This window comes from Gopherus evgoodei, chromosome 1, assembly GCF_007399415.2.
Source record: "Gopherus evgoodei ecotype Sinaloan lineage chromosome 1, rGopEvg1_v1.p, whole genome shotgun sequence".
In the NCBI taxonomy this organism is placed as follows: domain Eukaryota; kingdom Metazoa; phylum Chordata; order Testudines; family Testudinidae; genus Gopherus; species Gopherus evgoodei.
In genome coordinates, this window is record NC_044322.1 from 214,769,969 (window position 1) to 214,785,740 (window position 15,772).

At 46.8% G+C, this 15,772-nt stretch overlaps 1 protein-coding gene across 3 annotated transcripts in view; it reads left to right on the plus strand.

The window, feature by feature from the left end:
• Window positions 1–15,471, plus strand: part of CASR (calcium sensing receptor) — a 190,409-nt gene extending 174,938 nt beyond the window's left edge. For all 3 annotated transcript variants that reach the window (XM_030535075.1, XM_030535095.1, XM_030535085.1), the window contains one exon: window positions 13,429–15,471. In XM_030535075.1, coding sequence (XP_030390935.1) covers window positions 13,429–14,873 — 1,445 coding nt within the window. In that variant the 3' untranslated portion in view covers window positions 14,874–15,471. The remainder of the gene's footprint in view (window positions 1–13,428) is intronic.
• Window positions 15,472–15,772: the final 301 nt, after the last annotated feature.

Here is a 15,772-nt window from a genome sequence, read left to right on the forward strand (position 1 = left end):
AATAAGTAAATAACTTTTCGTTATCCACTTTTTCTACATCACTCATGATTTTATATACCTCTATCATATCCCCCCTTAGTCTCCTCTTTTCGAAGCTGAAGGGGCCTAGCCTCTTTAATCTTTCCTAGTATGGGACCCTCTCCAAACCACTGATCATTTTAGTTGCCCTTTTCTGAACCTTTTCTAGTGCTAGAATATCTTTTTTGAGGTGAGGAGACCACATCTGTACACAGTATTCGAGATGTGGGCGTACCATGGATTTATATAAGGGCAATAAGATATTCTCTGTCTTATTCTCTATCCCCTTTTTAATGATTCCTAACATCCTGTTCGCTTTTTTGACCGCCTCTGCGCACTGCGTGGACACCTTCAGAGAACTATCCACGATGACGCCAAGATCTTTTTCCTGACTCGTTGTAGCTAAATTAGCCCCCATCATATTGTATGTATAGTTGAGGTTATTTTTTCCAATGTGCATTACTTTACATTTATCCACATTAAATTTCATTTGCCATTTTGTTGCCCAATCACTTAGTTTTGTGAGATCTTTTTGAAGTTCTTCACAATCTGCTTTGGTTTTAACTATCTTGAGTAGTTTAGTATCATCTGCAAACTTTGCCACCTCACTGTTTACCCCTTTCTCCAGATCATTTATGAATAAATTGAATAGGATTGGTTCTAGGACTGACCCCTGGGGAACACCACTAGTTACCCCTCTCCATTCTGAGAATTTACCATTAATTGCTACCCTTTGTTCCCTGTCTTTTAACCAGTTCTCAATCCATGAAAGGACCTTCCCTTTTATCCCATGACAGCTTAATTTACGTAAGAGCCTTTGGTGAGGGACCTTGTCAAAGGCTTTCTGGAAATCTAAGTACACTATGTCCACTGGATTCCCCTTGTCCACATGTTTGCTGACCCCTTCAAAGAACTCTAATAGATTAGTAAGACACGATTTCTCTTTACAGAAACCATGTTGACTATTGCTCAACAGTTTATGTTTTTCTATGTGTCTGACAATTTTATTCTTAACTATTATTTCGACTAATTTGCCTGGTACCGACATTACACTTACCGATCTGTAATTGCCAAGATCACCTCTAGAGCCCTTTTTAAATATTGGCGTTACATTAGCTAACTTCCAGCCATTGGGTACCAAAGCTGATTTAAAGGACAGGTTACAAACCTTAGTTAATAGTTCCGCAACTTCACATTTGAGTTCTTTCAGAACTCTTGGGTGAATGCCATCTGGTCCCAGTGACTTGTTAATGTTGAGTTTATCAATTAATTCCAACACCTCCTCTAGTGACACTTCAATCTGTGACAGATCCTCAGATTTGTCACCTACGAAAGAGGGCTCAGGTTTGGGAATCTCCCTAACATCCTCAGCCGTGAAGACTGAAGCAAAGAATCCATTTAGTTTCTCCGCAATGATTTATCATCTTTAAGCGCTTCTTTTGTATTTTGATAGTCAAGGGGCCCCACTGGTTGTTTAGCAGGCTTCCTGCTTCTGATGTACTTAAAAAACATTTTGTTACTAGGATCCAACTCTCTGCAAGAGTACTGTCCCGATGGTCATGTTGGACACATCCACTTCCATTATTAACAGGAAAATTGGGTCAGAGTATGCCAAAATCAGAGCTGTGGTGAAGGCGATCTTAAACCGGTCAAAAGTGAGCTGGCCTTCAGGTGACCAAGTGAACCAAATGGCTTTATGAAGGATGGAGGTCGGGGGTTATTTGTTCTGAGAAGTTGGCAATGAGTCACCTATAAAAATTTGCAGAAGTCCAGGAAGCACTGAAGTTCTCAGAGGAGCTGGAGTGCTGTCCAGTTGTGCATGGCTTCCGTCTTCTACAGGTCAATCTGAGTACCCTCTGGGGAAACTAGGGAACATAAAACTTCAAGGGTGGTCTGGTCAAAGGTGCACTTCTCTAGTTTGGCATAGAAACCATGCCTCCATAGTCTATCCAGGACAGACCAGAGAGTCTGCTGCTCAGGGTTCTCAGACAACTCCAGTATATCATCAGGATAGGTGATTATATACAATCTAAGATGTCCCTGACCATATTGTTTACGAACTGTTGAAATGTTGTGAAGGCACTGGTTAAGCCAAACAGCATTACTGAGTATTCAAAGTGCTCACATCAGATACAAAAAGCAGCCTTCCATTCATCCCCAGGCCTTATGTGCTCTAGATCGTATGCCCCCCAAAACCTAGGTGAGTCATCAGGCAATTCCAGGGTGAGGGGCAGGGGGTACCGGTTACAAATAGTCAGCTGATTCAATGCACGATAATCCATGCAGAGGTGCAGTGATACATTCTTTTCTTGCACAAAGAGGACTGGTGCCCCTGCTCAAGAGGTAGATCTCTGAATGAAGCCCTTTACGAGATTGTCCTGGATATACATGCATAGTACCTCCATTTCTGGTTCAGGCATGGTGTATATCCATCCACAGGGCACCTTTGCCCTGGGTTGTAAGTCTGTTGGACAGTTGTAGTTCCTATGTGGGGGTAATGAATCCGTGTTTTTCTTTCCCACCAAACCCAGGTAGTCTTGGTATGTGTACAGGAAGCTGAGGTTCTGGTCTGGAGTTACTCCTTTCTGGGTTAGCCCCTGCCATCCAGGGTCTCACTTCCAAGGGTCTTATCTGATCCTGGGGCCCTGGTTGCAGGTCACCTGAGGGGTTGTTGATTTGTTCGAGGCAAACTTTCTGGTAATATTTAGAGGAGAAGCGAATGTTCCTCCACCACCAGGATATACACAGGCCATGTCGCTACAACCAAAGAATGCCAAGAATTATTGGGAAGAAAGCATATTATTTCCTGGTGCCCTTCCCCTATGGCCTCTAAGGAAACAGTCTCTTGGGTCATCAGTTCTGACAGCAGAGGCAAACCATCAACCATTTCTACCAGGTCTGGTGTAGGTTTTGGCCAGAGAGGGATCTGGATGATTTGGGCTACCTTAGTGCCTATAAAGTTGACAGTGGCATCTATCATCACTAGTAGTGGTGGGATCTGCTTCACCTGTCTGAAGACTCACAACCTCAGGAGCAGTTAGAAATGCAGGGAAACCCCATGGTTCCTGGGTCAGGTTCTACTTGAGGGGTGAAGGTAGTTCTAGAGCATGGAGCTCTGGTAATGGCCAAGCTGTACCCCCCACCCCGCACTTGGACTGGTCCATTTTCCAAGCTCTTTCCAGCTGGACAGGAGGCGAGGGCATGTCCTGACACCCCACAGTACAGAGTTTCAGCTGCCATTGACATTCTTTCTCCTCTGAGGTCAGGTGTCTGCAACCCAGGCAAACCTGCATCATTTCAGGACTCGGGTTAACAGGCTTTGGTGTAGCAGGCAGTTCTTCTTCAAGTGATGTCCCTATGGCTGCTTTACTGTAGGTATGGCAGCACCCCCTGCGCCTGGGTTTGGAGATCTTCATCAGTAGCGCCCATCGGACTACACATGGGCATGTCTCCTCTTTTGCACTGCACGCAGGACATATATATAGGGCTGTCTGGTCCGAAGGCCCCCCAGTTCCTTCTCTAACATCTTTGGTCTGGGATGGCATCTGCTAGCAGAGCCTGCTGTTTCTAGTCCCTCATAGATGGTGCCTTACCTGATAGTGTAATTAGTACTTTCCTCTTCTTCTTCTTTTTCCTTCTATCTAAAAAAAATTGTTTATCTTTACAGTTCTTCTCATAGCTTAGGTTTCCATTTTCGCCCGTTTTGCACCCTTGCCAACTAGGAAGCCTTTTCCCTTCACTCTTATGCACAGCTTTTCCAGGTTTAAGAGGTGTGATTCGTGTGGGACCATCTTCTCGATAATGGACGGCCACCTGCAATGTATCCACTGTCAAGGAGAGGATATATCCCTCAACTATGTTCCCATTGCCTTGGCCTGAAACCCAGAGCCAGGAAAGAAAGGGACATTAGATTGAAATTTCTCCTCATGAAGAAATCGCTACATGCAGCAATGAACCTGGACCTGGACTCTTTCCCACAGAGGCCCTCGTGCTCTGCCAGGTCATCAGCTGCCCACCACTCTCCACACACTTGGAAAAGAAAGTCATCCTGTAATCATGCATTTGACAAGAAACGGGCTTCCTCTTCCTCACACTCTTGAGGCGCAGCCTGCCAGAATACCACCCCCAGCTAGATCGGTGCCTTCAGTCTCATCCAACAGGGGACACAGGTCCAGGGCTTGTCCAAATACCTCTGGTACCAACTCAAAGAAACAGTCTAAAGACCCTGTCTGCGCAGACCTTCAGCCCTCGGCACCGTTTCCCAGCTCTGGGGACCGAGGCAGCCTGTGCGCAGGAGCTATGGCACTGACATCATTTCTGGCACCAACAAAGCCATCGGCACCAAGTAAGTCATCACTTCTTCAACGGGACCTCCCCTCACTTCTACCCTCCTCTCTGGACTCACAAAATTCCTCCCTCACTCCGCTGAGAACAGCACCTCCCTTCCCCAGTGAGGATGAGGAAGTAGAGGACGACGAGGGCTCCATTGTTCCCTCGACTACTGGACAAATTGCACTGGCTTATCCTCACTATATGCAAACTACCTCTGGCCCCTAGTCCTGACAGGGGCCACCATGGACGCAGCCACATATGCCACTCCATGGCACTCTGTACCTCAAAGCAGCACTCTGGAACCCCCATATTCACCCTTGTCATATAATTATGATATATTTTATACAAAGCATGCCATGTAAGATATCATATGAAAGGTCATGATCTGCTGAAACCCATTGTTCTGTCCAAATATGTATATCGTTAGTGTGTATGAAGTTATGAGATTTTGCTGTATGGCTGTTACTGAAATATGATGTCAGTTTGAGAGTCTCTACTGCTAGGTGGTGATCAACTCCCAGGATGGTGTTAAGTGACCATTAATCAGTAGGGGAGTTGTAAAGAAGGGATTTATGATATTGTAAGGGGGGTGCACAAGCATCACACAATGGGAGATTGCTCAACTCTGACTCAGCAAAGCCCACTAGGACATGTCTGGGCTAGTGTTTTCCAGGCATATGGACTGAGGATATAAAATAGGGGACAGTAGCATCATGCCTTTGCCTTTCTCCTCCCCCACCTACAAGGGGAGCAATAAGAACACGGGGAAGACAAAGACTTGAACTGACGAGACTGGTCCCAGGTTTAAAGGGGAAGCCTGTGTATTAAAAACTTAACATCTAGTAGGGTGAGAGAACTGGTTGTTTCAAATACTGCCCATTCTAACAAGGTTTAAGATTTAGACTGTGAGCTTACCTTTCATTTTCTTTGGTAACTATCTCTGACCTTTTGTGCTTAGCACTTATAATCACTAAAATCTATCTTTCTGTACTTAATAAATCTGTTTTATATTTTACCTAAAACAGTGTATTTTGGTTGAAGTGCTTGGGAAAGCTCAACTTATTTCACAAAGGCTAGTGTGTGTCCTCTCCACATTGAGAATGGGGTGAAGTGGGTAATAAACTTATAGTGGTCAGGTGCCTGATGAGGGCAAGATGGTATATTCCACAGTGCAAGGCTGGGGGCTTAGGAGATTTTCTGGTGCCTTTATCTATGTGATTCGTAAGTGGTTCAGGGAGAATTCATGCAATTTAGCTGGGTGTGGGGCTCCACAGGCTGTTGTACTGAGTGATAATAGTGCCCAGAGGGGGTTGCTGCTTTTCACTAGCAAAGCATTATAAGAGACAGCCCAGGCTAGAGAGTTAAGGGGGCACAGTGGTACCCCAGTTCCAGGTTGTTTATTCATAGGTGATCCTATCACACACTTCCACCAAACTGGTCATATTGAGACCCTTGGGCTATGTACAGGGCACAATTCAGAAATGCTCCCAGAGAGCAGAGCTAGAGACCTCTCCCTCCTCCGTCAGTCTCTTGCCCTCAGGAAGTCAAACTGCCACTGGTATCCACTGAGGAGGAAAAACAGGAGAAAGGACAGGAAGAGGAGGCTTTCCCAACTTCACATTTTTCCTCCTCCTCACCTAATGAGGTGATTATGCCTCCACCCCCTGCATCTGCTGATGACTTAAGGCACTTTCAAGATCTATTCCATAGGATGGCAGACTCCCTATAGATTCCATTGGAGGAAGCCAAAGACCAGCAGCATAAACTGGTGAATATCTTCCACATATCCTCTTCCTCAAAGATCACACTACCAATCAATTAGGCTCTTCTCGACCCCTTCAAGGTTCTGTGGCAGACCATGGCTTCCATCTCTCTGACCTGCAAACATGCCGACAAATTTTTTTATTTTCGTACCCCACCACACTTCTTTGGTGGTCAATGTGGTGCAAGAGAGAAGCTGTCAATACCAATCTTGATATAGTCATCCAGGCAGAGATTGGAAATGCCTGGACCTATTTGGATGCAAGACATATTCTTCAGCCATGCTCCAATTTAGGATTTCAAATTATGAAGTATAATTATCTGAACAACTCCAAATTGGAGGCACTCTGCCATGACTTATCAGTAGAGGGCTTACCATTTGAAGGTCAGAAACTCTTCTCAGAGCATACAGAAAACTCTCTGCACTCCTTTAAAGAATCCCCAGCTACATTTCATTCTCTCAGGATATACACACCAGCACCAAAGAGACGTTCAACAAAGTACCAACTCCCCCCACAATCTCAAATTCAACAATACATCCCTCAATGGCAGTACAATACACAAGGCTGTCGACAAAGGACTCTGACTAAAAGTAGATAACCGACTCCTCAAGAGGCTACCTGTCATGCACCAGCACCAAAACAACAATTCTGAAAGTGTGGTCAAGGTCTCAAGAAGCCTTCCCTTGTTCAAATCATCCCCGCCATTCCTGACATTCCAACAGTTTGATGACCAGCTAGCTCCATTTTCCCCATCTTAAAGTCTCCTTACCTTAGACAAGTGGAGTCTAGAGATAATCAAGGAAGGATACTCCATCCCCTTCCTATATATCCCACCCCACCACCTCTCCTCACCATCCGTCTTCAGGACCCCTCTCACGGGGAGAAATAAGTCCTCTTCTGCAACTGGGAGCCATAGAACAGGTTCCTTCCCAACACATGGGACAGAGCTTCTACTCCTACTATTTTCTGAGTCAGAAGAAGTCCAGTGGCTGGTGTCCCATCCTAGACCTTCGGAATCTAAACAAATTCATCAAGCTGCAATGTTTCAAGATAGTTACCCTCTCCACTGTTATCCCAGCACTGGAACAGGGGGACTGGTTCTCAGCCCTCGACTTCCAAGATGCATACTTTCATATTTCCATACATCCTGCCACAGACAATTCCTCCAGTTAGTCATGGACACCAACCACTGCCAGTACAAAGTACTGCCCTTTGGACTATCCACTGTGCCTCAGGTGTTCTCCAAGGTCCTCACGGTAGTCACGGCCTACCTAAGGAAACAAGGAATCATAATTTACCCATACTTGGACTATTGTCTCCTCAAGGCCTCATCCAAAATCAATGCTCCCTGAGCCGTCTGTGTAACAGTGGAGCTGTTCACAAAGCTAGACCTCCTTGTGAATCTAGAAAAGTCCACTCTAATGCCAGTACAACAGCTGGAATTCATCGGTGCATAGTTGGATGGCATACAAGCCAGAGCCATCCTACCATTTCACAGATTCTCAGCTATAATGGATCAGATATCCGCCGCACGAGTCTACCCCCCAGATCTCTGCATGAATGTGCCTCCAGCTTCTAGGCCACATGACAACAGCCATGTTTGTGGTCAGGCATGCAAGACTGCACATGCAATGTCTTCAAGCTTGGCTCCATACTATATACCTCCCTCACAAGCACAGCATTCACAAACTTTTATCTATGTCGAGGCAAGTCACTTACTGCTGTGTAGACACAGCCCAGCTACCTTTGTGTTGGAGTTCCTTCCCTACAACCATCAGCGACTATGTTCCTAACCACCGATGCCTCCCTAGTCAGTTGGGGGAGCGCATATACATGAACACACAGTGCAGGGCAGATAGTCATCCACCGACTCCATCTTACACATCAACTTCCTAGAACTATGAGCAGTCCGCAATGCCTGCCAACATTTCCTACCTCTTCTCAAACATCACACCGTCAGAGAGGTGATGGACAATCTTGCCTGCATGAATTACATCAACCGGGGGCGTGAACTGAGGTCCCACTCTCTATGCTTGGAGGCGATCAAACTGTGGAACTGGTGTATCTAGAATGACATCTTCATTTCAGCCATTTACCTCCCAGGGCACCAAAACACCACTGTGGATGCACTGAGCAGGATGTTCTCACAGGATCATGAGTGAGAGCTGGATATGCGAGCATTCAACTGATGGGGCCATCCCACCATCTCTCTCTTTGCCACTCAACACAATGCCCATTGCGCTCAATTCTGTTCCAGGTTGGGACTGGGGCACCGATTGCTGGGGGATGTGTTCCTCATAACCTGGGATACACCACTCCCTTATGTCTTCCCTCCTTTTTCCCTCCTATTCTGAGTACTTTGCAAAATGTAGGAAGACTGAGCTCCTGTCATACGAATAGCTCCAACATGGCCATGATAGGTCTGTTATACTTACCTTCTATGCATGATGGTATGCCGACCGATCTCTCTCCACCTAATGCTGTGGCTCCTTTCACAAGATGCATCTCCATCCCAATTCATAGATGCTCCACCTCAAATCCTGGCTCCTCCATGGTCCCAGGGTCCAGAAATAACCCACTCAGATGCAGTCAAACTTTTGAATAGCAGACGTGAGATGACCAGACGAACTTACATTCACAAATGAACTAGATTTCACTGCTGGAGTGCCTCACACCGGGTTGATGCAGCACATGCTCCGTTGCCCCTTATTCTTGCCTACCTTCTCCACCTGAAATAGTCAGGATTTGCCAATAGCTCTATTAGAGTACACTTGGCAGTAATCACTACCCTTCACTCCCCTATTTACATCCTCTCTGTCTTCAGACACCCATTCACAAAGCGCTTCTTGAGGCATATTCAAAATCTCTATCCCCATATATAAGACCCAATCCCAAAATGTGACCCCAGCCTAATCCTACGTTCCCTGAAAGCCCCCGTTTCAACAAGTGGCAACCTGTTCTTACAAACACTGTAACCGTGTGGCGACTCACCCCTGTGGCGCCTCCTGCTGGTTGCCTCAGGGAATTAGCTCTCCAGTCATCAGAGCACCCTTTGCAGGCTGGTGTCCTGCTTTCCCTGGCCCCCCGTGTCCCTCCTGGACCCAGTGCCCTTTTATCTGGGGTGCTGCCCCCTGGCAATACACCACTCAGTTTCTGGGTCTACTCTCCCTGGGGAACCCCCACACCCTTTCCCCGCCTCTCCTCAGTTGTAGGCTACTTCCAGCCCCTAACTAGCCCCCATTTCCTGGGGCAGACTGCAGTATAAGCTACTCATCACGAGCCAGGGAGTTTGGACCTGCTGCTTCTGTCTATCCCTTTTGGGCTGCCCCCTGCAACCCCAGTACCTATTCGGCCTTCCACTAGGCCACAGCCTGGGGTTTCCAGGCTGGAGCTCCTCAGCTCCCTGGGCCTTCCCCCAGCCCTGCTCCAGCTCAGGTACTTTGGTACACTCCCAGCAGCCAAGTCCCTCCCTCTCAACAGGCTAGAGAGAGAGTGTCTCTGCTCCTGGCCCACTGCCCTCTTATAAGGGCCAGCTGAGCCCTGACTGGGGCATGGCCACATCTGAGCCTGTTTCCCCCAATCAGCCTGGGAACTGCTTGCTCCCAGCCACAGCCCTCCCCAGGGCTGTTTTAAGCCCTTTAAGGCCAGAGCTGGTGACACCCCGCTACAACACCTATCAATGAACACAGTCTTTCTTGTTGCCATCACCTCTGCTAGACAGGTGGGCAAAATCACGGCCCTCGGCATATCCACCATACACAGTGTTTTATAAAGACAAAGTTAACACTATGTCCACATCTAAGATTTTTACCTAAGGTCCCAACAATTTTTCATCTCAGTCAATCGATACAGCTCCCTTGCTTTTTCCTGAAGCCTCACAGTAATCAACAGGAGGTGGCTCTACACACCCGAGATGGGAGGCGCACAGTAGTCATCTACTTGGATAGGACTAACCCCTTCTGGAAATTGCCATGATTATTCCTCTCCACCACCAAAAGATCCAGAGGCACAGCTATAGCTAAACAATGCCTCTCTAAATGGATCTCCCAGTGTATACGTATATCTTACAGACTCCACGATATACAAATTCCTTCCTCAATCAGAACACATTCCACACATTTGCCATTCTTAATAATGTTCCCACTGATAGCATTTATAAGGCAGCCATATGGGCATTGACAGACATTTTCACCCGGCACTATGCTATTAGGCAATGGACACTCTCCTCGGAGATGCTGTCCTCTCCTCAGCACTACATGTCACTTCAAAGCCCCAGCCTTCCAACAAGGGGCACTACTTTCTAGTCACCTCCAGTGGAGCACCCATAGGGACATCACTCAAAGAAGTTGTTACTCACCCTGTGCAGTAATGGAGGTTCTTCGAGATGTGTGTCCTTATGGGTGCTCTACTACTTGCCTTCCTCCCCTCTGCTTCGGAGCCGAAAACATCTGTGGCAGAGAAGGAACTGGGAGCGATCAGACTGCACAGCACTATATATACACATCCCGCACACAGCAGGAGAGAGGGAAAGGGCACATGTGCGGTCCGATGGGCACTGCTGGTGAAGATTTCTGATCCTAGGCACAGGGTGCTGTCGCACCTACCATGGAGACACACAACTTGAAGAACCTTAGTTACTGCACAGGGCGAGTAACCCTCTTGCATGGGAACATTAGGCTCCCCTGCTTTCTTCCCTCCCCTTATGCAACTGAGAGTCAATGCACAGGGCAAGATCAAGAAAGACCTCTAGGCAAGTGGGGCTTTCAATGCGAGCTAGCTCATCTTTTACATCTCACTGAGTCTCCTACAGACTTCGTATAGTTGGGCTGCTCCATTCCACTTGACATCAGCCGCAAGCCGTTGGAAATGTGCAGCATAGGAGATGACCAGCCCTTTCCCCTGGCCAAGCTTCCAGAGGGCAGCCTCTGTGGAGCAGATCCAATGTGAGTCCTCAAAAAATGTCGAGAAGGCTTTCTGGAAGGCATCACAGTTTGAGAGCACTAGGCTGTTCTGCTCCAATGGGGACGTCCAAGCGAGCACTTTTCTGGTAAGAAGGCTGACTACTAGCCCCACCTTTGTTTGGTTGGTGGGGTATGTACTGGGACAGAGCAGGAGGAGCAGCCTACATTGGTTCAGCAACCCCCAGAATTTCTGGCAGTCCCCACGAAGCCATTCAGGCAGTGGCATTGTGGGAGCCGTTTCAGGCCCATAGTGTAGCTGCTTCTCCCTGTGGGTGTGCCAGCTGCTCACATAGGCTCTGTGCTTCGCCAGTGAGCTACCTCATTTGGGCCTGCAGCATTAGGTTCTCTGCCTGCACGCAGATGACTTGGTCCTGCAAGTCCCAGTCCTTCAGGAAGCCGCAGTCGGAGGGCAACCTGCCCCTTCCATTATCTATGGAGCGGTTGGATGGAGTGGGGAACCAAAGGGGTCTGAGCTGGGCTGTGGGTGGCCTGTGTGCACTGTTCAGTTACCAAGTTGCAGTCGAGATGAGAAGCAGAGTCAGGCTCAAGCCAAGTCAGGATACCAGGAAGTCAGAGTCAGGCACCAGGTTACAAACAACTGAGTTGGAAATGAACCAGGGTCAGAAGCAAGGCAAGGTCTGGAGCAGAAGCAAGTAGGCTGTTTGTGTCATTTCTCAAACAGCTCTCCATGATGGCTTCTTGGTTTATATACCAGCAAGAGCCAATTAGAGGGATTCAGGGGGCTGCCACTCAGGTGCTGCTAAGAGGTACTTCCTGCAGTGTCTAGCTAGGGTTCTCCAGCAGAAACCCTGCCTCAGCTTCCAATGGTGATGCGGAAGTTTCAGCACTCAGAAACCCCATGGTCCCAGGTTCTGATAGGTGGCTGCATTTCAGTGGTGTGTGAAGTAGTGTACAGTTTGCAAAGGCCAGTGAGATGAAAAGGCTATAAAATAGTATATAATAATTACTATACTTTTGACTGAATTAATGTTAATGAAATACCTAAATTACATGTTCTGTTCTATAGTAACAGTGGACTTTTTCCTCTATTCACATTTTCTCCCATGAACAATTTACAAAAGACCAACTAAACATTAGGAGAGAGATATCACAGAGGAGCATTTGTTAACAGATTCTGAAGAACGCTGGTTTATTTAATTTATTTATTTATTGTTTTTCAGTATTTTAATGGCTATTGTTATTTTTAAGCAGATTTAAAGAATAACTTTCTCCAACAATGACCATAGAAGAGTCCTTTGGGCATGCCACGGCCCATGATGTCACATCTTTTCCAGAGAGTTCAGAATATTCTGCCCTCATTAACGGAGCATTACTGGGTGTATTATTAATATCAGTCAAATGCCTCATTCCAGTTTAAGAGCCATGTGTTGTGGCTGTAATCGGTATTCAGATAAAAAGCTCTGAAAACAAAAGGGTGTGGGACAGTTGATAGAGTTATTTGCAGATCAGTACTCAGAATGCTTTGTCTGCTCACAGCACTGTAGTGCTGATGGCTGAGGTGTAGGTTCTAAACTTATAATGAACATCCCATCACAGGCCATCCACAGAGATCTTCAGCACCAAAACCACAAGCCCCCTTTGAGTGAAGTGCCAGCCATTAGAGGGAGACCTAATCACACACCTACACTCCATGTGTTTTGCACAGGCTCATACTGAAAGGGCTGGACGCACCTGGTGGACATCCCAATTTCTCTTCTCTATGTTTTTGTGGAGTGTTGAGTTGTGCATGATTAGAACAACATAAAGAAGACATCAGCTAGTCAGGGTTCCCTTTCCCTGCCATTCTCAAGTGAGGGGGGAATCAAGGGCATTGATGGTCTGCTTAAAACGAACAGTTTAAATGCATCCAAGATTTACCTTCCTAGGATATGAAGTGGGATCCTAGTGCAGCTAAAGAAGCTAGCATATTCTTTTGATTTTCATCATTCGTTATCAAGTCATCCAGAAGGACTCAGGTACCACCATGATGATGGAGGAAGTAGGTATGTGAGGTAGATAGATAAATAAAGACTGCAAGAAGTAGAGAGCAGTACTTAAACATTCTAAAATTCTCCCAAGGAATTGGTCTGAAAAGCCAGAGTGCAGCCCCAGAACTTTATTGTGTGGCTCATAAATGGCCTTCATCTTTAATACAGATCTATGGCTCCTGAGAGGCTACAGGTCCCATCATGCAAATGTTCCTTCTTGATTCAGAGCATTCTATGCTAGAACCTGTAATCTTTAAAGGAAGCACTTCTCCTTTTAAGATGAAGGGAGCTAAACATTGCCCCATTTTATTTTGGGTGGCCCTCTAGTCTAACAAACTTGTTCATCCAGTGTTATTTATTTTGCAGATGCGAGTGCTTGTAAGAAGTGCACCGAGGATTTCTGGTCCAACGAAAACCACACATCCTGCATCCCCAAGCAGATAGAGTTCCTGTCCTGGACAGAGCCCTTTGGAATAGCTCTTACTCTCTTTGCTGTGCTGGGAATTTTCCTGACTTCTTTTGTTCTGGGGGTCTTCACCAAATTCCGCAATACACCCATTGTCAAGGCCACAAACCGGGAGTTGTCCTACCTCCTACTGTTCTCCCTGCTGTGCTGTTTCTCCAGCTCACTATTCTTCATTGGCCAGCCTCAGGATTGGACTTGCCGTTTGCGGCAGCCAGCCTTTGGTATCAGCTTTGTCCTCTGCATCTCCTGCATCCTGGTAAAGACCAATCGCGTCTTGCTGGTTTTTGAAGCCAAGATCCCTACAAGCCTCCATCGCAAATGGTGGGGCCTCAACCTGCAGTTCCTTCTGGTCTTCTTGTGTACTTTTGTGCAGATCATCATCTGTGTGATCTGGCTCTACACAGCTCCCCCTTCCAGCTACCGGAACCATGAGTTGGAGGATGAGATCATCTTCCTCACCTGCCATGAGGGCTCCCTGATGGCTCTGGGATTCCTGATTGGTTACACCTGCCTCCTGGCTGCCATCTGCTTCTTCTTCGCTTTCAAATCTCGGAAGCTGCCAGAGAACTTCAATGAAGCCAAGTTCATCACCTTCAGCATGCTGATCTTCTTCATTGTTTGGATATCCTTCATACCTGCCTATGCCAGTACCTATGGCAAGTTTGTCTCAGCTGTGGAGGTGATTGCCATCCTGGCTGCCAGCTTTGGGCAGTTGGCTTGCATCTTCTTCAACAAAGTCTACATCATCCTCTTTAAGCCTTCCCGCAACACCATTGAGGAAGTGCGCTGCAGTACAGCTGCACATGCCTTCAAAGTTGCAGCCAGAGCCACACTGAGACGTAGCAACGTGTCACGCAAAAGATCTAACAGTTTAGGTGGTTCCACGGGCTCTACCCCATCATCCTCCACGAGTAGCAAGAGCAACCATGAAGACCCCTGTCCTCTGCCTACCTCCATGGAGCAGCAGCAGCAGAAGCGTGGATGCAAGCAAAAAGTCAGCTTTGGCAGTGGGACTGTCACCCTGTCATTGAGCTTTGAGGAGCCCCAGAAGAACTCTGTGGCCAACAAGAATGTCAAACACAGGAACTCCCTAGATGTCCAAAACAGTGATGACAGCCTGACGCGGCACAAGGCCCTGCTTCCCCTACAGAACAGCGAACCCCTAGGTGTAGAGCCTGGTTTCCAGGCACCTTCAAGACAAGAGTCAAGCTTACAGGAGTCAGGAGTGGGAGAAACCAAACAGGAGGTGCAAAGCCCCGAAGAGCCTCCTCTGCCATCAGCAAATTCCCATAATTTTATAGGTAGTGGAGGTGGGTCCATCATAGAGAACACAATACATTTTTGACAAACAAAAATGATAAAATCCACCACAGTTCTCCAGAGAAACCATCTCACCTGCTTTCTTCTTTGGGAAAGACACCAAAGACACATCTGAGATGTAGCCACCACACCTTATTGTTAGTACAAGCAAAGACCCTAACCTCCAAAGGACACACAGGAGGACAGACTATCAGAAGGCTACATCTAGGGACCCACTGTGTTTGTTTTAAAGAAATCGGGATCAGGACATCTTGAAAGGACAAGTGAAAATTTTCTCCAGCTGGGTTTTAGTAAAACTGTGCCTACTGCCTTGCCATTGTCGATCTTGCCTGCTAGAGTGCAGCTCAGCTGGCTATAGGCATTTAGGCAATTTTATTTTACTCTGCTTTTACACTGATGTATAATACCCCTCTTCCCCATTGTGTATAATAGGCCCTCTGTATCCTACATGTGAGATCTCTGATCATGTTAGACCAAGGAAAGGACTCAGCTTTACTAAAACAGGACTTCCAGTTTGACCTGGGGAAAGGGGTCCTTTAAAAATAAAACAAATAAATATATAAATATTCTGAATGCTTTGTACAGCCAACAGTCTGAACATGTAACATATTTAATATGACAGACGGTGCTCCCTGCTATTTATATAAGATGTTCCAACCCCTGCTTCCCGTTGCTGCCAGTGTGAGCAGTAGTGAATGCTGGACAATATTCTTCATAAACATCAGTGCATTAGATCGAGTTACTAGTGGCCTGTTGGTTTGTTCCCATTGATATGTTGTCATCCCCAGGCTGCCTAATTTGGTGGAGAGGGAGGAGAGTTTGCCACCCAAGGGAGAATGTTATGAGAGCTCAGTAAGATGTATCAATGACTGATTATGTTCCTAGTAGTTATATGGTTAATGAAGAGTCTTTGCTATAATGTCC